The following is a 20,426-nucleotide window of genomic DNA, read 5'->3' on the forward strand; positions in this document are numbered from 1 at the left end:
GGACTGAGTTCCAGGAATGAGCATCCCAAAGAAAAACAGACAAAAGCTGTTTTGCTTTTTATGACCTTGTCCCAAAGTCACATAGCCTGTCTAGATTTAAGAGAGAACATAGACTCCCATCTCTTAATGGGAAGAATGTCAGAGTCACACTTGTTAAGACCATGTAAGATGGCAGATATTATTTCTTTGGACAATACGGTCTGCCATAAGGACCTTAGATTTTTCACTTTACTTTAGATATCAAATATGTATTTAGTTCTTTCTATATAAAAGATATTATGCTAGGAGAGGTGCACCATGCAAAGAAGCATAAGACCCAGTCCCACTCTCTAAGAGCCAGTAGCCTAAAAGGAAAGATTAGACTCTTTTATTTTTAACTTACAGAAGTCTTATGAGAGCAGTCTCCCTAAACACTGTAAGAGCACAAATAAAAGTCCTCCTGGGCTGGATGAGGAAACTATATAGGAGGTAATATTGCACTGTGCCTCAGAAAATAGAATTTCAGTAGGCAGCAATGGGGCTGCAGTCATTCTGCATAGAAGAAAATGGTATGTAGGAGAATATGGAGTTGGAAAAGTATAATATGGGAACATAGAGTACAGGGAGTGTGTCTTGAATACCAAGCTAAAGTATTTAAACTTGATTAAGAAAAGTTTATCAAACAAGAGCATGACATGATCAAAGCTGTGTGGGGAGGACTGGCCCCACAGTGGTATACAAGATGGATTAGGAAGAGGAGAATCTCAAGATAGGATGCAACCTGTATAGCCTCAACTAGGGAAAATAAAGGACAACTCAAGGGATTGAGAAAGAAGGATGAGTAGGAGTTTAAAGTGGTTAATTTAAGAGAACAGGTGTGAAAAGGGTAAAAATACCTACTTTGAAGCAAGAATTGTGTTTGGAGGACTGGATATGGTATCTGCCTTGAAGAGTGAGCATTCTAATTGGTGCAGAGACGGGGAGAACAGCTAGAAAACAGAATGAGTGCTGTCCTAGAAGTATAGGCAACGTGCCTTGGACACTCAACCCATCTAGCAAAGTGAAGAGCATGACATGCTTAGAAAATAACACCAGACATGAAAATGTACCTGAAATACAGATCATAGACCTTAACATAAAAGCAAAACTGCAAAACTTCTTAAAGAAAATAAACATTTATTTAAAAAATAAACAGTTAAGGATTAAGCTTTATATGTTCATGATGAATATTGGTCTGTAGTTTTTTTCTTGCTGGCTTTGGGACCAAAAAAAAAAAAAAAAAACTAGTTTCATAAAATGAGTTGGAAATGCTTCCATGTATGTAAGGTTAATACAATTATTTCTTTCTTAAATGGTTGATGGAATTTACCAATGAAGCTCTCTGGTCCTGACATTTTATTGGGAGTGGAGGGCATAAATTTTTAATGACAAATTAAACATCTTTAATATATATTGAAATATTCAGATTTTCTTAGGCCAGTTTTGATAACTTGCAGTTGTTCAAAGGAATTTGTCCATTTCTCCTAGGTTATCAGATTTAGTGGCATGAATTATTTATATATGCTTACTGTGATTTTGAGATCTATAAGATCTTTAGTGACATCCCTCCTTTCAGTTTTAATATTGATAATTTGTTTTTTCTTTTTTCCTTGATCATCTAGATAGAGGTTTATCCATTTACTGAACTTTTTTGAAGAACCATTTCATTAATTTCCATTCCTTACTATTTCTTTCCTTTTACTTACTTTGGGTTTAGTGCTTTTCTTTTCCTGTCTTCTTAATTTAGAAGTTTGAATTATTGATATTAAATATTTTTAATGTAAGTATTTTAAGATACACATTTCCTTCTAAATACTACTTTAGCTTCGAATTTTGGTATCTTGTATTTTCATTATTCATTTGTTTCAATGATAAAGACTTACATGTCATTTAGAATTGTGTTAAGTTCCAAACATTTAAGGATATTCTAGAAATCTTTTTGTTACTATTTCTAATTTAATTCCATTGTGGTCAAAAAACACACTCTATGATTTTAATGCTTTTAAGTTTATTGAAATTTGTCCTTTGGTCCAGCCTATGGCCTTAGTGAATATTCCCCGGTGACCTTAAAAGCTATCTATATTCTGCTTATTGAAATGTCCTATAACTGTCACTTAGGTTAGTAGTGGTGGTATTGAAGCCTTCTTAATGATTTTCTGTCAATTTCTAAGAGGTGCTAAAGTCTCTAAGTGTATAATCATGGATTTCCATGTTTCTTCCTTGTTATCCTGCCAATTTTTATTTCATACATTTTGAAGTTTTCTTATTAAGTATATACACATTCAGGATTATCTTCTTGATAAATTGATACTTGTATCTTTGATATTTTTCTTGAAATCTGCTTTTTTTGGTATTAATATAACCACTCTAGCTTTGCTTTGATTAGTATTAGCATGTGTATCTTCTTCCATTTTTATTTCTAACCTTTCTATGTCCTTACATTTAAAGTGTACTTTTAGTAGTTTATTGCTGTGTCTCACCTTTTGATCAGATCCAATCTGATCACTTCTGCTTTTTAATTGGGATGTTTAGACTCTTTACATTTAGTGCAATTATTGATAAAGCTTGGGGACAGAGGAAAGGACCGATTTGGTAGCATTAAGAGGATGGAGGGCACACAACGATTAATCTAGAAACTTATCCAGTAGATTAATCCATGCAGTGTTGTTCACTGGAACACTATTTATAATGCCAAAAGATTGGAAACATCCTAAATGACCCACAGTTCTAGTAACTAGTTAAATAAATTTCAGTACCCTCCCATAATTGACTACTGTGTATCTACAAAATAAACTTAGCTTTCTGTACTAGGATGGGATGCTCACCAACATACATTATTATTAAGTTAAATAAGCAAAGTACAGAATGATATATAATGTAAGCTGCCATTATGTGTATAAGTATCTCTGGAAGGGTACACAGGAAATCAAGAATAGAGGATGCCTCCAGGACAGGAAAGTAGAGGTAGGAGGACCAGGGCTTTTCATTGTATATTCTCTTATAACTTTAATTTTGTACTTAAAACTTTTAAATATGTAGGTGTTGAAGTAATTCAATTGTTTAAATAGATACGATTGATGGCTTTTGAGAGAACAGTGCCAGCTACAGCAGGGGCAAAATTTGGTAGTGCATACAAAGGAGTGGAGTGGTTAGAAAGTAAAGACAACTCATTTTGTGTGTAATTAATATTTGGTTAAAGAGAGAAAAAGACATAAAAATAAGATATCCATGGTAGGGGAAAATGGTTATTGAGAGGCATTTTGTTAATCCATTGCAGGTATATTTGCCCTGTGTCTTACAAACAAAAAAGAGGTATGTGGGTTACATGTATGAAACACTGGATCAAAAGGACCCGGTATTTGATGCAAAAGGAATAGAAACAGTCAGAAGAGATTCCTGCCCTGCTGTTTCTAAGGTAAATTTTATTTATCTTGTTTTCATCTTTAAGAAATAAGTAGCTAAGGAATCTGGTGAAAATCCTTAAGCACACATCACGGTGCCCCCCCCCCCCCCCCCGCAGCCTCAGTGACTATGTATAACTATCGGAGGAACTATATGGATGATTTGTGAAAATTTCCTTACTAATGAAAACAACTTACTTGATTTTAGTCCTTAGTTTCTGACTTCTTCCCACGCCTTACTTTTTATCACGATTACTAAAAAATAACACATGAACTTGATAAGAATTTCTGATCTATCACCTGGAGATGATAATATGTTATCATATAACAACACTCAAAACCTAGGGAGCAGGATAAAGAATCTAGGGACAGAATAATTTTATAAGTAATCCATTCTAGATAAACTGAAATTTTATTTACTTGAATGATTAAATACTAGTTAGAAGGATTTCTGAACAGTAGTACCATAAATTACCTAAATTTCTCAACCACAGTGATTTTAACCATATTTTATACTTTTTCTCTATTCAGGCCCAGATTCCTTCTATAATAAACCAAAAATAAGTAGTATAAATGAAACAGTACTCTACACACTGAGTTTTATAAGGGTATAAAAAGCACAATAGATTGTTGTCAGTGTCAGTATATTATGCTATTTATATATATATGTGTGTGTATATATATATATAATGTTATGTGAATTTGAAATATTATTTAATACTAGTTTCTGGAAGAGATATCATCCAATGCATTCTTTCTCCGAGGGTGGAATCATACTTAAGCCAAATTAGCAAAACTAAATGAGTAAATATGTATTGGTATTCATAAGATATAGAACTTTCACTTAGAACTAATTTAATTCAATCCACTACATATATCCACTGTATGTCGGTCATTTACTAGTAGAAACATTTCTAGCATAGAAAATTCCATCACAGGGCAGCCCTGGTGGCTCAGCCGTTTAGCGCTGCCTTCAATTCAGGGTGTGATCCTGGAAACCTGGGATCGAGTCCCACATCAGGTTCCCTGCATGGAGCCTGCTTCTCCCTCTGCCTGTGTCTGTGTCTTTCATGAATAAATAAATAAAATCTTCTTAAAAAAAAGAAAATTCCATTGTAACTAATACATACTTATTGACACTATGAAAAAGCAAAAGGCTGATTTTGATTGCTTGGTGATATGACACTTAAACTTTTGTCTGTCCACCTGAGTCTATAACAGGCCAAAAAAAAAAAAAAAACACTACATGTAATTATGTCTGGCTTCTTGTGCTTAAGTGTTTCATGTTACACTTTACCTAGCAAATGTTTTATTTGCATGTTATTTTGATATGATGTTCCTCAAACTACATGATATTCTATTTTTAGAAATAGCAAACTATATGAGATCTCTAAAATACTTTAATTTTTATTATCCAGTTACTATAAATAGCCAATTGTTTAGGTAGATGGGCAAATTACCCAGTAGTTACATAATTGAAAATATAATAATGAGGGATCCCTGGGTGGCGCAGCGGTTTGGCGCCTGCCTTTGGCCCAGGGCGCGATCCTGGAGACCCGGGATCAAATCCCACATCGGCCTCCCAGTGCATGGAGCCTGCTTCTCCCTCTGCCTGTGTTTCTGCCTCTCTCTCTCTCTCTGTGACTATCATAAATAAATAAAAATAAAAATTAAAAAAAAAAAAGAAAATATAATAATGATGAAATGTACTAGGCGATATTTTTATGAGCGTATCCTTTTTTTTTTTAAGATACTTGAGCGTTCTCTAAAGCTGCTATTTGAAACAAGAGATATAAGTTTAATTAAACAGTATGTTCAGCGACAATGTATGAAACTTCTGGAAGGAAAAGCCAGCATCCAAGATTTTATCTTTGCCAAGGAATACAGAGGAAGTTCCTCTTATAAACCTGGAGCTTGTGTGCCAGCCCTTGAACTTACAAGGTAATGATGCACACAACAGCACCACTCTCAGTACCTACCTAGGATTCTGAATGGTTTGGAATAGATGTAAAGACAGCTAGTTCATAGTTTCTTCACCTGTCCAGAAGAAGCCTCACTAAAGATAAATTAAAGCTCTCCCATACTTTTTAAACTCCAAAGAAGAAAAAGGAACTCCTCTTCTGGGCTTCCCTTGAGAAACTATATTCGGTGAAATCATAATCTGGAACAGAGCTTGAATTGTTTATCCACATCAAAATCACCAGTTAGTCTTTAATGTGGGTCTACCAAAGCACTTAGATGATATCATTCTAAAATCAGATCATTTAACCAGCTAAAATTTATGATAGTTAAAGTTCTTAAAATTTAAGAACTATTTATGATAGTTCTTCCTCTTAGGAGATAGAAAACATTTTAAGCTAGTTGATATCTGGCACCTCTTACTGTTTTTCAAGTAGCAATGACTTACAGAGTAAATTTGAAGCTCTTGTGTCTGCTTGGTGCTAAGTCAAGTGCATAGAGGCCTCAGAAAAGTTGTAACTCTAACTTCAAGGTACTCCTTGTACTCTCATGGTTTCATAATTGTTTCTTAATTTTCTGGTAAGATGCCTTTATAATAGTTTTTGAGTGAATATTTATGTGAATTTAAATAGGAAAATGCTTACTTACGATCGGCGCTCTGAGCCTCGAGTTGGAGAGCGAGTGCCATACGTCATCATTTATGGGACCCCCGGAGTACCACTTATCCAGCTAGTGAGGCGCCCAGTGGAAGTGCTGCAGGACCCGACTCTGAGACTGAATGCCACTTACTACATCACCAAGCAAATCCTGCCACCCCTGGCAAGAATCTTCTCACTTATTGGTATTGATGTCTTCAACTGGTATCATGAATTACCAAGGGTAAGCTTACTAAATAGTATACCTGTGCTGTGACTGTAAAGAGAAGTCATTTGCAATTTCCAGTAGAACTAAAGATTTCATTTATGTGCTATGAGAAGTAACACAGATGCTCTGTTATCCTAAACTGGCAAAAGTGCCACACTCTTCTGATTTCCTAAAAGAAACAATTTTAAGTTTTCTACAAACACCTTCCCAGTTTCTGTCACATTGGCCAAATTACAGGATATTAAAATAAATTCTGCAACTATTTCAGTGGTAAAAAGTTAAGTAAAAAATAACTCATAATAAACTCATAATAATTCATAATAAAAAGTAAATGAAGGAAAGCAAAAAATTCCTTCAAAATGGGTAGTTAAGAAATGTATATAGTATGTAGTATCTAGACATAGTGCTAAAGAAATCAGACTAAAGAAATAATGTTAAAAGAGCATTTTGCTAAAGTAAAACCTGGAACTTAGAATCTGGGCCAAGGGAGTTTGGCGTAACTTGCAGCTCACTGGAAGCCTGAAGGAGCAATCTGTGGCTGGCTCATAATCTGGGATACATTAGTCTCAGAGAAGAGCAGTTTATATCTGCTGTTTGGAATTGGACCTGCTCAGTCATTTGCTGTTATCTCAGACTATAAAAGACTGATAGCATTTCAGGCAAACTTGTAAAAGTTGATCCTCAAATTACTTTACCTTCTCAACAAGCACATGTGGCCTCAAAGGATAGAATAAGATAGAAACTGAGGTTGAAGCTGTGCTTCCGAGAAGCTGTGCTGGCTGAAGTCTGTCATGTCGTGTCCTGGCTCTGCACCAGAAAGCTAGGACTACTTCTCATCAGCAGAAAGAATGTTAAACCAATGGCAATCGCAAGAAGCTGACCTAGTAACTTTTATGCAAAGTGATTAGAAGATACCAAGAGAAGACCAAGGGTATAATCACGACATGATAATGTTATTTCAGTGTCAAAAGAAGACAGATCTCTGAGGCCAGGATTAACTTCAAATGAAGAATGCTTAGGTGACACATATCTAATTACATTTGGAATGCTCCACATTTACATTTGCTTGAATTTTGCACCCTACTGCCTAACAAGTTATTTTTAGCCTTCTACTTGCCTTGTTTCCATGGCCCAGTTTTGTAGCCTTAAACAGAATCCACTCTCAACCTGAATTTCTACTATTGTCTTCTCTAATCTCCAGTGTCCTGTATGATCTCCTGTATCTGTATATCTCAACCAAAAAACTGGGTAGCAGACCATTTTTTTCCCAAAAGAAATATATATATAGATATACATATAGATATATGTATATAGATAGATAGATATCTGATGATATTAACACTTATGTTCTGTGAAAGGAAGCATTTTGTTCATTTCTATAGCCCCATTATCTAGAACAGTACCTGACGTATAGTAGCTACTCAGTATTTGTTAGATGAATGAAATAATGCCTTACAAAGGTTTTGTAAACCTGTAATTAGCATGACAGCAACTCAGCTGTGAAGCTGGATCAGACATTTTTTAAGGTTTTCATTTTAATTCCAATATGGTTGACATTACAGCATTCTTTTAGTTTCAGGTATACAATATATATATATATATATATAGTGATTCAACAATTCTATCCATTACTCAGTGCTCATTATAATAAGTGTCTTTAATCCTAATCATCCATTTCACCCATCCCTCAACCCATCTCCCTGAGACTTACTTCTGAATTGCTGTTTTTATAGATCCAGAAAGCCACCAGCTCCTCTCGAAGTGAACCTGAAGGGCGAAAAGGCACTATTTCACAATATTTCACTACTTTACACTGTCCCGTGTGTGATGACCTAACCCAGCATGGCATCTGTAGTAAATGTCGGAGCCAACCTCAGCATGTTGCAGTCATCCTTAACCAAGAAATTCGAGAGTTGGAACGTAAACAGGAACAACTTGTAAAGGTATGACCTTATTTGATAGAATCCCAAGCAATCTGATTCTTTAGGGAAATGTCAGTGCTTGAGATACAGTTTGAGATATGAAACTGGTGTGAAAAGTGGAATAAAGGTTCTAAGTTAATAAATTTTAAAATATTAAAAATATCATAATTGAACTAAATTATTTAAAGATGGCTTGATTTTGGATACTAACCCTTTATCAGATATGTCATAGGTTGCCTTTTAGTTTTGTTTCATAATTTATTTTTGTTTTTATGGAATAGTGTATTGTGTTTATTAAAACTTAGAACTACAATGTTCTATCCAATTTCTCTATCATATCTACTTAATATTCTCCCAAAAATCTGGTTGTCCTAGAGAATTCCTCATAAACTTGGAATGTTCACAGGTCTGAGAGTCCAGATAGAAAATAGTTGACATGATTGAGTCTTAATCTACGTCAGAGAACTCTTACAAATGAGCAAACTGACACAGAGGGGTTAAGTAATTTGCCCTATGTGACACTGCTAATGAGCAGCCAGGCTGCAATACAGACATAAAAGGCAGGGATGATTTTTCAAATGTGGGAAAGCTAGCAGCAACAGAAGTCTCTTGGAATAAGTTGGAAAATCTGAAGAAAAATTATCTAGCACATATTTTAAGAACAAAGTAGTATATTTCTTAAAGGAATGATTATTGTATCTCATACCATCATATTTCATGTGACATTTTTAGCTTTAAGACTAGAGAAAATTCTGGAGTGGAGTTTGTTTTGTTCTGTCTTGTTTTAGAAGAGCAATATATAAAGTTATTGAAATGTTTGAAAACCAGCCAAAATAATCGAGAGGCAGTGTGATTTAGTGGAAATGAATCAGGCTTATAATAAAGACATCAGGATTCTAGTTTGGACTTCATAATATTGTCCTTGTCCTTTGGCCTGTTTTATCAGAATGCTCTTCGAGAGGCCCCGTCTAGCTGCAGCATCGTAAATTCTTTTATACAATCATTCCTCGGCAGTCCTAATGTGATCCAGACCCGTGTGTGAAGGCCAGGCTCGTGTGAAGGCCAGGCTCCGCACCTTGTCCTCAGGGTAAAGAAGCCTTTGAACCAAGATAGAGTATCAGTCCACAATTTCTTAGTCAAACTTAGCTGCCATGAAGGTGAACGAGGGGAAAGAAACCGTGTCTTAGGAGACTAGGCTCTTAAGAATTTGAATATCACATAGATGATTAAGGGTTGATAAAGCACAGACTATTTCTCCTCCACCGTTCTAACTGCTACAGTTTGTACCGGCAGAAAATTCTTATGTTTTAGAGAGGACAGCCAGTCATCCAGAGTCCATTAAATAGACTCATTAAGGAAGGTAGAATCATAAATGTATGATTATTTTGATGCAACCACAGAAGCCTAGCTTGTTGAAATAAGTTGATTTTTCCCTCTCCCTTGCACCTCCTAAGTAGTTCTTAAATACCCTCACTTTCCTTCTTCCCTTGTTATCATCCTAGTCCAAACTGCCGTTCTCACTCCTAAACTACAACAGCCTCCTACTCACACCCTCTGCCATGCTCTCCATTCTTTAAAAAAAAAAAAAAAAATTGGGGCAGCCTGGGTGGCTTAGCGGTTTAGTGCCTCCTTCAGCCCAGGGCATGATCCTGGAGACCCGGGATCGAGTCCCACGTCGGGCTCCCCGCATGAAGCCTGCTTCTCCCTCTGCCTGTGTGTGTGTGTCTCATCAGTAGATAAGTAAAATATATTTTTTTTAATGTATTTCTTTGAGAGAGGAGAGTGTGCATGTGCAAACAGGAGGGGCAGAGGGGAGAGAGAGAAGCAGACTCTCTGCTGAACACAGAGCCTGACCCTGGGCTCAGTCTCACGACCCTGAGACCATGACCTGAGCTGAAATCGAGTTAGAGGCTTAACCCACTGAGCTACCCAGGCGTCCGGTCTTCATTCTTGACACTAGCTAGAGTGATATTTTAAAAGTACAAGTCTGGTGCTTTCTCTCTCTCTGATAAAATTCAGACTCCTTAGTATGCTTTATACATCCGTCTCCGTTCTGGTGCCTGCCTGCCACCTCTCCATCAGATTGCTCACCCGTCCCCCTGTTAACACTACGCTCCATGCATACCATACTGACGTCCTTTAGGTCCTTGTACACACTTTAATTTCTCCCCTCTTCTGGCCTTTAAAAATCCTATTCCTTCTGTCCAGACTGCTTTCCTCTACCACCATTAATCATCATCTGTGAGGATCAGCTTAAACCCCTAGACCAGGTGAAGCCCCCCCTGCAGTGAGCCCCTGCTGTAACCCCTTCTGCTTTGCTGTGGGGATGTGTATGCCCCTCTTCCCCCACTAAACAGTAGATGAGCCCAGTGAGGGTAGAGGCCCTGCCATTCTGCTGCTGCTGAGACGGCTATGCCTGAGCAGAGGCCAGCCGTGATGGCAGTCTGTAAAAATCTATTGAATGAACGACCAACTTCCTGCTGAATGCATAGTTGAAGCCGCAGTATGTCACTGGAGTGATTTACCAACCAGTTTTCAGCCACTTTAATAGTTTCATGGTTCCAGTCAGTGCAACCACTGAAGTCACTGGGTGTTCCCAGCTTCTGTTTTATAGGTTGCTGCCCTGGTAATAGCAACCAACCCTCATAGAAAGTTCTCTTGTTGGCTTCTATTACAAGGCGCAAATGTGAGCAGGACCTCCAGAGCACCACTGAAGTCAAAGGCTGTGATTGGTCTCTTCCCCCGACCTTCTGTCTTCTGCCGTCAGTAACATAAACTGCACTAGTTGGCACCATCAATTTAACTAGAACCTCTGTTAATATTAGGTCTTATTTTATATTAAAATACAGTTGTTGGGGCAGCCCGAGTGGCTCAGCGGTTTAGCACCATCTTCAGCCCAGGGCCTGATTCTGGAGTCCCAGGATCGAGTCCCACATCAGCCTCCCTGCATGGAGCCTGCTTTTCCCTCTGCCTGTGTGTCTCTACCTCTCTCTCTGTCTCTCATTAATAAATAAAATCTTAAAATAAATTAAATTAAATTAAATACAGTTTTTGGGGCACCTGGGTGGCTCAGCAGTCGAGCATCTGCCTTCGGCTCAGGGTGTGATCCCAGGGTCTTGGGATCGAGTCCCACATCGGGCTCCCTGCATGGAGCCTGCTTCTCTCTCTGCCTGTGTCTCTGCCTCTCTGTGTCTCTCAGGATTAAAAATAAAATAAAATAAAACACAGTTGTTCTTTTCATCAGGATGACTTTATATATATTATTTGTTGTTTGGGAGGGAGTGAGAAAACAAAGAGGGAGTGGGGGGCACAGCAGAGGGAGAGGGAGAAACAGGCAACCTGCTGAGCAGGGAGCCAGACACGGGGCTCAATCCCAGGACCTTGGGAGCATGACCTTAACCGAAGGCAGATGCTTAACCAACTGAGCCATTCAGGTGCCCCAAAAATACAGTTTAAAAGAAGGGATGCTGTTTATAAATAAGTATGGTTCATCATCTTTCAAAAGATATTTTAAACTTTGAAGTTTTTTAAAAGAATTAAAATGTGTATGTCCTGTGTACTAAATAATCTGTAGAAATATTCATAAAGCAGAAATTATAGGAGACATAAGAAATAGGAATATGAGTAATAGATTTCATATGCCTCTCACTCAGCCCAAGAACAATCAGGTGATCAAAAAAGTACAGTTATAGAAGATATAAACAACGTAAGGTAAACCTTATAATTATCAAACTCTGAAATCCAGTATTATAGAACACAACTTTTTTTCCCAAGCATTACAGAATATTAAAAAACTGACCCTATCTTGTCTGTAAAGAAAGCTTTAATAGATTTCAAAAAGTTAGAAATATTACATTTTATCAGTACAGTGCTATAAAGCTAGTAATTCATCATAGACAGCCATAGCAGATCTCACAGAAAAATTCATCACCTTAAACACTTTTAATAATAAACATGAATGAATGAAAATGAATGAAATAAGCATCTGAGGACACCTGGGTGGCTCCGAGGTTGAGCATCTGCCTTTGGCTCAGGGCGTGACCCCGGGGTCCCGAGATCGAGTGCCGCATCAGGCTTCCCACAGGGAGCCTGCTTCTCCCTCTGCCTGTGTCTCTGCCTCTCTCTGTGTGTCTCTCAGGAAAAAGTAAATAAAATCTTAAAAAAAAAAAAAAAAAGCAGCATCTGATTGGCTTACTTTCATATTTTTTCAAAACTTCTCAAAGGATAGCAAAAAGAAAGACTAAAGCAGACTTTTTTTTTTTAATGTCCACCTCCTTATGAGCTAAAAAGTTAAGTATCCAGGTTGTGGTGTTTCAAGTTTTAAACAAAAGCTGAATTGAGCTAGGGTGCTCAGGGTTTAAATCACCAGTAATGGATCTTGACACTAAACATTGAGTTAAATTTAAAGAGGCAAGTAATTCCATCCTAGCTTATTTATCAGATAAGCACGGAGTGCATAAATATTGATCCATTTGGCCTGGCACCTGACTACGGCTACAGCACATGGAGCTGCAATACAGAAGTTCTATATTTGGGAATAGATTGGAATCTCCTGGCATAGACTCCTTAGTGAAAGGCTTTCTAGCAAAACAGCCTCCTTAGTCTTCAGAGAGCTCCCTGCGTAAGTACAGTTTCTCAGCACTTGTCTTGGGCAGTATCTTCATCTCGATACAGTGACCAGTGTGCTCAGGAAGACGTGCCCTTTAATTGACTGGAAGATACTGGGGCAGAGAACAAAAATGCTGAGACCTCTCTAAAACAGAAGCTCTTTGATACAGATCAGAGAACTACCTAGAGCGTGTTTGATTTCCCTCCTAGAAGATCATCTTGAGGCGAGGCAGAGCTATTTGGTATCCATTTTGTAAATCACTTGGATAAACTATTCAAATAAAAAGTCCAGCCTGTATTTGCTTGACCCTTGGGTCCACACTAATATCCTTTTTAATTTTTTAGTATTTTTCATGTTTTACAATCTTTTTAATATATATGTGACTTGAGACTTTAAAATCCGATCATTGTGTTAGGACATTATAATGCTTCTCTGTAAAAATTGCCTTATTACCTTTAGATCAAATATTAAACATCAGAATCACTTACAGGCCCTAAAAAGTACAGATCCTTAGGCTCTTTCACCGGGGAGTTTCATTGGTGGGATGGGGCTCGGGTGTTAATATATTCTTAAGCTCATATACACAGCACGGTATGAGAACTGCTGGTCTAGGCTACTACTCTCTGATTCCTATCTTTTGGTTTTTTTCCAAACTGACATTTTTTTTCTTTTCTGAAATAAGAAAAATGGATAACTTTTTTATTATTGACGTCTGAAAAAATCTGAGTAATGTGGAAAAAATAGTGTTTATATTTCATTTTAATGGTAATTGGGTAGCTTATTATGATCTTAATATCCCATTGACCCTTGAACAACATACGGGTTGGGGTAATTACCCCCTCCCAGTCAAAAATCCACATAGGAATTTTCATGTCCCAAAAACTTAATAGCCTCCTGTTGACTGGAAGCCTTACTGAGAACATAAATAGTTAACTCACATTTTGTATGTTACATGGATTATATACTGTGTTGTTAGAGAAAAACTTTTTTCTCTAGTTCATTTTAGTGTAAGAATTTTGTGACATTTGTAAGAGTATTGTAACAATTATAGTAGTGTACTGTGAAAGAAAAAAACAATCCGCATATAATGGACCTGTGCAGTTCAAACCCATGTTGTTGAAGGGGTCCTGTAATATCTGTCAGGGTAGGCTAAGCTTCAGAGATGAAAATTAATGAACCTTTCTGTAATGATTGTCATTTGTCTGCCAGTAAACACGTATACGTAGGAACTTTCCTCTTGTTTTATGTATTCCTCTTATACTTTCAGATATGCAAGAACTGTACAGGGTGCTTTGACCGACATATCCCGTGTGTTTCTCTCAACTGCCCAGTACTTTTCAAACTCTCCCGAGTAAATAGAGAATTATCCAAGGCACCATATCTCCGGCAATTACTAGACCAGTTTTAAATTGTCAATATCACAAAATTCCAGGTGCTATTTTTTTCAGTGTTTACCACTAAACTGTTGTGCATGGTGCTTTCTCAATTTTCATCGAGTCAAGTATGTTCACTGTCTATTATCTGAAGACTATGAAGGCTTTCATGCTAACTGAATTAAAAATTGTCCTTGTTGATCTCTGAATAGCTCACTTCTTACAATGTACAAATTCTTCATCCTTTTATAATGTATGTGTTGAATTTGCTCCAGTAAGTGTAACATCTTGTAAATCCATTTGAGTAGATCATATTTACTTCCCTGTGGAAGGAGCACTGAAAACCTCTTTAAAAAAAACAAACAAAAAAAAAACAAAAACAAAAAAACATTCGTGTGTTTTCCTTGAACTGTCTGTATCAAGACGTGTTACTTAGAGATACCCATTCACTTTATAATTTTGACTGCGAAATATTTTGTAAATACACTTTTTTACTTTTCAAACAACTGAGTAAAATAATGTGCAATGAATTTTATACAGATGATTTTCAAGTTGTTAGGTATATTTCCTCTAGGTTTTGCTTGACTCAAAGTAGAGTTGTTATTTTGATCAAACTGTGCAAACAATAGTACCATGTGTAGCATTTTGAAACGTTATTTTCTAAAACAGCTGTCTTGCTTTAGCTATTCCTGGGGCATTGTGAGGAACTGTGCAAAGACATTTTTGTTACAAACCTGTGGGCCTGTTGCAATACTTTAAAAATAAAAAATTTTATTCCATTTTTGCTTGTTTTGTATAGACATTTCTATTGCTTCTAAATAATGCTTAAAATATTTTCTTTCCTTATGTACTGTACAGTTAATCTTATTTGCCATCATCTTGAACACAAAATGTGTATTTAGAATATTTGTATAACTGTATAAAATAAAGGAATTATGTGGTCAGTGCATTGTTTTCTAAACTGGAAATCATTTTGTTTTAAAAGTTAATAATGGAAACCATATTAAAGTTGAATAAAATATGAAATATGGCTATGATTTTATCTTGCTATAAATGATATTCTCCATCTGTTTTATAAGCCTCTGTTGGTTACATCTCAACCCTACTCTTTTTTGAATTTTGATGCTGCAAATTCCCTGACCCAAGGATTGAGGATTTTTAAAAAAGTAGCAGAAGTAGTCTAGAAAAAATTGAGCTCTCATCCTTTTTTTGTTTGTGTGCACTTTCATTAATATACAATTAATTGTGAAGCCAGGACTTTTCGGAGGGAAAGCAATAACTACACTATTCCTTTTTAAAAATTAAATGCCCGGGGATCCCTGGGTGGCGCAGCGGTTTGGCGCCTGCCTTTGGCCCAGGGCGTGATCCTGGAGACCTGGGATCGAATCCCACGTTGGGCTCCCTGTGCATGGAGTCTGCTTCTCCCTCTACCTGTGTCTCTGCCTCTCTCTCTCTGTGTGACTATCATAAATAAATAAAAAAATTAAAAAATAAAAATTAAATGCCCATTTTTTTTAATAGAAAACAGTTCTTATTTTAACATAGAAAGCTTATCTGGTTATATACCAGAAAGAGATCTTCCGTTGCCAAGTCAGGACTGCCAAATACTGGGGGAATTCGCTTCTAGAAATTAGAATCAGAGAGATAGATGCTTGCTTCTACCTTGCTTCTGCACATATTTCCCCGAAGTTCTGCAGAGACAAACCCCACTTTGAAGGATTTTGTGCGGGAGCCTGGGACTGGCCCTCAGAATTGGGATTTTCTTACCCTTGCATGGCGGTCGCTGGTGCCAGGAGTCCCACTTGCCACGGCCTTCTCAACAGAATAACCTCTCTCGAGCTCCTCATTACTGAGCACAGCCAGACTGGTCGGTGGTTATCAGACCGCGCGCCCCAGCTCTAGTTCTCCCCCTTCCCGTGGGAAGTCCGCCCCGCGGACACTGTCCTCACGATCTGTGGCCTGCCTTTTAATGAGATTCATTCGCTGTTTCAGTAACTGTCATGAGTGTTGAAACTTGGCCTTATTTGACCAAAAAAAATATTTTGCAAGAAGCTTGCACACTCATAATCCTTTCCCTGCCTTTTCAATCAGCTGTTAACAGCTCTCTCACCCAGGCCACAGAAAGAAAACTTCATCTCTGAGTAACGCTGGAGCGACAATGTCCTTAAATATCCCCGTAGGTTTTTTAAGACCTCATCTTCTCACCAGTGCCTTTCCCTAGACATGAAGTATTAACAAAAGCGACTTACTGCCCCTGCAGACCCGGTTGGCAGTGGAAGGCAGACAGGTGCTGAACCTGGAATGTTCCATTCTGTTAAGTGTTGGAGGAAGGCTGGTCCAATGGGGAAAACCTAAAGATGTGAATGCAGGGCAGTTCGAGAACATTTAGGGGCGGAGTCCCATGAGGGGCGGAGTCCCATGAGGGCCGGGGCCACCTCTCCCTCAGCCTCAGCAGGTACACGGGCCCCACCACCAGGCACGCTGCTCTGATGACCTAAAATTCTCTTCCAGGGCTAGATTTTATGCAGGAAATTCTTAGAGCTATGTCATCTCGATCTTCCCATCTACTCCGCTTTCATTTCCGTAATAACCGACCTACAGGGATATTCCTTTAGGGCTTGTCGAATACGCTTTTAAGTTCATTTCTCAATTTCAGAGGAGTATTTCTTAAGATGTTTACATATTTGATTTTATGAAGGAACGTGGCTGCAAATGGCATTAGGCTGTGCCAGGAACAGAGGAGCACGAAGGCAGTGGTGCACAGGAGCTAGTTTTAGGCTACATATATCCCAGGCTCAGCAAGACTTGGAGGCCAGTGCCTGGTGTGCGCTCCGGAGACATGCCATAGCCCCTTGTCCATTTCCCCTGATAGGAAGAGATGCGTTGCCTTTAGCCATTTGGGGTTTCATAAAAGTGAATGAAATCTAATATCATTAGTGCCCCAGAGTTCTGCTTAATAAATAGCTTTTTACAGGAACAGTCATGAATGGTTTCTAGCATTTAAGGTCTGAGGAAGAAATCATAAGCACTGAACCCACTGTGTCTGGGTCTTGTAGCCCTGTCCATACCCGCAGCTGTTATGTCACTTTGGCCAAGTTCCAAGAGTGGCTTATAGAACAGAAATAGGGGAATGGCTCGGATTTATAAAATCAGGTTCTGTGTATACCTGGGGAGGAGAGAATGTGACCAGGAAGATTGAGGAGGTGTTTTTAAGTCAAAATGCCTTCTTCTTGCCTGAATCTTCACCTGAACCTGCTACTGATGCCGTCGCAGGTGCCTTCATTGGAGGAAAGGACTGGGAGGTTCCAAGGGAATAGCAGGCCAGAACTAAGGAGACCCATGCCCTTCTTTCTCATTATTCCTACTGGGAATGCAACCTCTTGGAAAAGGCACTAATTTGGACATAGAGATTAGGAAGTTTAAAAACAATCATTCTTTGAAAACAGGATAATCCCACTTGCCCTGATTACTTGATGGAGGCTTTATGAATGGGAATATGGGTGGAAAGTTACACAAATGTTAAAGTATTAGTTATTCAATATTTACTGAGAACCTAAGAGGAGAGGTACCGTGAATTTTGCTCATCTAGAAATACCAAGATAATCCGCTATACTCAAGTATGTCACAGTCTATTGGGAGAGACAGAGAAGTAATGACATTGGTTTCAAGAGGATAAAATAAAAGATGCCTTTGCCTCTCTCTTCTATTGAATGAACCCCAACAAAAAAGAAAGCCAGTATTAGCAAACTCCAGAAAAGCTTAGGAACAGAAGACCCCAATTACTAAAAGGGACCGGGTAGACCTCATGGACCACCTTGACTCCTCATATCCAGGTGACCGCCCCCGCCCCCCCACATACACACACACACAGGTGAGTCCTACTCTATAGCAAATGAGAACCAGAGAGGCACTAAACTTGGAGACACTGGGCACTGATGGGGGCAGACCTAGATACACCCCAGACGGAGATTAACTGGAAGTCCGCACCCTCAGCAGTGAAATGAGACCCTCTGCCCCACACCCTGCCAACGTGCAAAACACCAAAAGCCAAGTCTACGTTCCTGTATCACTGTGTGCTGCTTTGGCTCATATTACAGTTGATAATGTGTGCCGCCGACATTTGATGTCTGTCCATTAAATTCTATATATCACGAAGTCAGAGATCATGTCATTACCCACCACTAGCATAATACTCTCGGATGACTGATAACTGTAGTTGAAAGGTTTAAACTGCCCACCTGGTGAAAAACTGACACTGATTCCCCTATGGCCAGGAACACGACAGGGATGTTTACTCTCACTACTATTATTTAACAAAGTACTAGAAGTCCTAGCCTCAGCAATCAGACGAGGAAGGAAAAAAAGACATCCAAATTGGTAAGGAAGAAGTAGAACTTTCACCATTTGCAGGTGACACGGTACTATATATATAAAACCCTAAAAACTCAACCAAAAAACTACTAGAACTGATAAATGAACTCAGTAGGGTTGCAGGATAAAAAATCAATATACAGCAATCCATTGTATATCTACACACTAATAATAAAGGAGCAGAAAGAGAAGTTAAGAAAACATCCCACTTTCAATTGAACCAAAAACAATTAAAACCTAGGAAAAAAACTTAACCGAGGAGGTAAAAAACCTGTACTCTGAATACTATAAAACACTAATGAGAGAAATTGAAGATGATGCAAATAAAAAGATATCCCATGCTCATGGATTAGAAGAACAAATATTGTTAAAATACCTGTACTACCCAAAATAATCTACAGATTTAATAAAATCTCTATCAAAATACCAATAGCATTTTTTCACAGAACTAGAATAAGTAATCCTAAAATTTGTATGGAACCAAAAAAGACCTCAAATAGCCAAAGCAACATTCAAAAAGAACAAAACTGGGGGTATCACAATCCCAGACTATAAGACATACTATGAAGCTGTAGTAATCAAAACAGTATGGTACTGGCACAAAAAATAGACACATAAATCAAGAGAACAGAATAGAGAGCCCAGAAATAAATCCTTGGTTATATGGTTAATCTTCTACAAAGGAGGCAAGAATATGCAATGGGAAAAATACAGTCTCTTCAACAAATGCTGTTGGGGAAAACTGGAAGCAACATGCAAAAGAATGAAACTGGACCACTTTCTTATGCCATACATAAAAATAAACACAAAATGGAGTAAAATGCAAAATATGAAACCTGGAACCATAAAAATCCTAGGAAACAACACAGGCAGTAATTTCTCCAACACTAGTCATAGCAAACTCTTTCTAGATAGGTCTCTCGAGGCAAGAGAAACAAAATCAAAAATAAACTATTGGGACTACATCAAAATAAAAAGCTACACAGCAAAGGAAACAATCAACAAAACTAAAAGACAACCTACTGAATAGGAGAAGACATTTACAAATGATATATCCCATCAAGGGTTAGTATTCAAGTATATAAAGAATTTATACAACTCAAAAAACAAATAATCCAATTTTTAAAATGGGCAAAAGACATGAACAGACATTTCTCCAAGGAAGACAGCCAGATGACCAACAGACACATGAAAAGATGCTCAACATCATTATCCTGAGGGAAATGCAAATCAAAACCATAATGACATATCACCGGACTCCTGTCAGAATGGCTAAAATCAAAAATACTAAAAACAAGTGTTGGCAGAGATGTGGGGAAAAAGGAATCCTCAAACACTATTAGTGGGAACACAAATTGGTGCAGCCACTGTGGAAGTATGGAAGTTCCTCAGAAAGTTAAAAAAAGAATTACTATATGATCCAGTAATTCCACTACTGGAAAGAAGATGAAACACAAATTCAAAAAGATATATGCAGCTTTATGTTTATTGCAGCATTATTTACAATAGCCAAATTGCAGAAGCAGCCCAAGTGTCCAATGAAATGTTATTCAGTCACTAAAATAGAATAAAATCTTGCCATTTGCAATGACATGGATGGATCTAGAGGGTATAAGGTTAAGTGAATAGGTCAAAGACAAATACCTATGATTTCACTCATATGTGGAATTTAAGAAAAAAAAGAGAAGTCAAAAAAACAGACTCTTAAATATATAGAACAAAATGCTGGTTACCAGAGGGGAACAAACTGGTAGAGGGATGGGTGAAATAGGTAAAGGAGATTAAAATTATGCTTATGATGAGCACTGACCAATGTACAGAATTGCTGAATCACTATATTGTACACCTGAAACAAATATAACACCATGGGTTATCTGAGAGACAACCAAGAGCTAGGAAGGATTAAATG

At 37.8% G+C, this 20,426-nt stretch overlaps 1 protein-coding gene across 6 annotated transcripts in view; it reads left to right on the forward strand.

Annotated features, from left to right (window-relative positions):
- REV3L (REV3 like, DNA directed polymerase zeta catalytic subunit) overlaps nucleotides 1-15,172 on the forward strand; it is a 177,340-nt gene extending 162,168 nt beyond the window's left edge. For 5 of the 6 annotated variants that reach the window (XR_012033687.1, XM_072831739.1, XM_072831736.1 and 2 more), the window contains 5 exons: nucleotides 3,296-3,433; nucleotides 5,170-5,360; nucleotides 6,011-6,257; nucleotides 7,976-8,185; nucleotides 14,041-15,172. Coding sequence is in view for 4 of the 6 variants with exons in the window: in XM_072831739.1 (XP_072687840.1) it covers nucleotides 3,296-3,433; nucleotides 5,170-5,360; nucleotides 6,011-6,257; nucleotides 7,976-8,185; nucleotides 14,041-14,181 (927 nt within the window). In the remaining 2 variants the exon portion in view is untranslated. Of the gene's footprint in view, nucleotides 1-3,295; nucleotides 3,434-5,169; nucleotides 5,361-6,010; nucleotides 6,258-7,975; nucleotides 8,186-14,040 lie in introns of those variants that run through there. The other variant, XR_012033686.1, reaches the window with a different exon arrangement.
- The last annotated feature ends 5,254 nt before the right edge of the window (nucleotides 15,173-20,426 follow it).

This window comes from Canis lupus, chromosome 7, assembly GCF_048164855.1.
Source record: "Canis lupus baileyi chromosome 7, mCanLup2.hap1, whole genome shotgun sequence".
Classification (NCBI taxonomy): domain Eukaryota; kingdom Metazoa; phylum Chordata; class Mammalia; order Carnivora; family Canidae; genus Canis; species Canis lupus.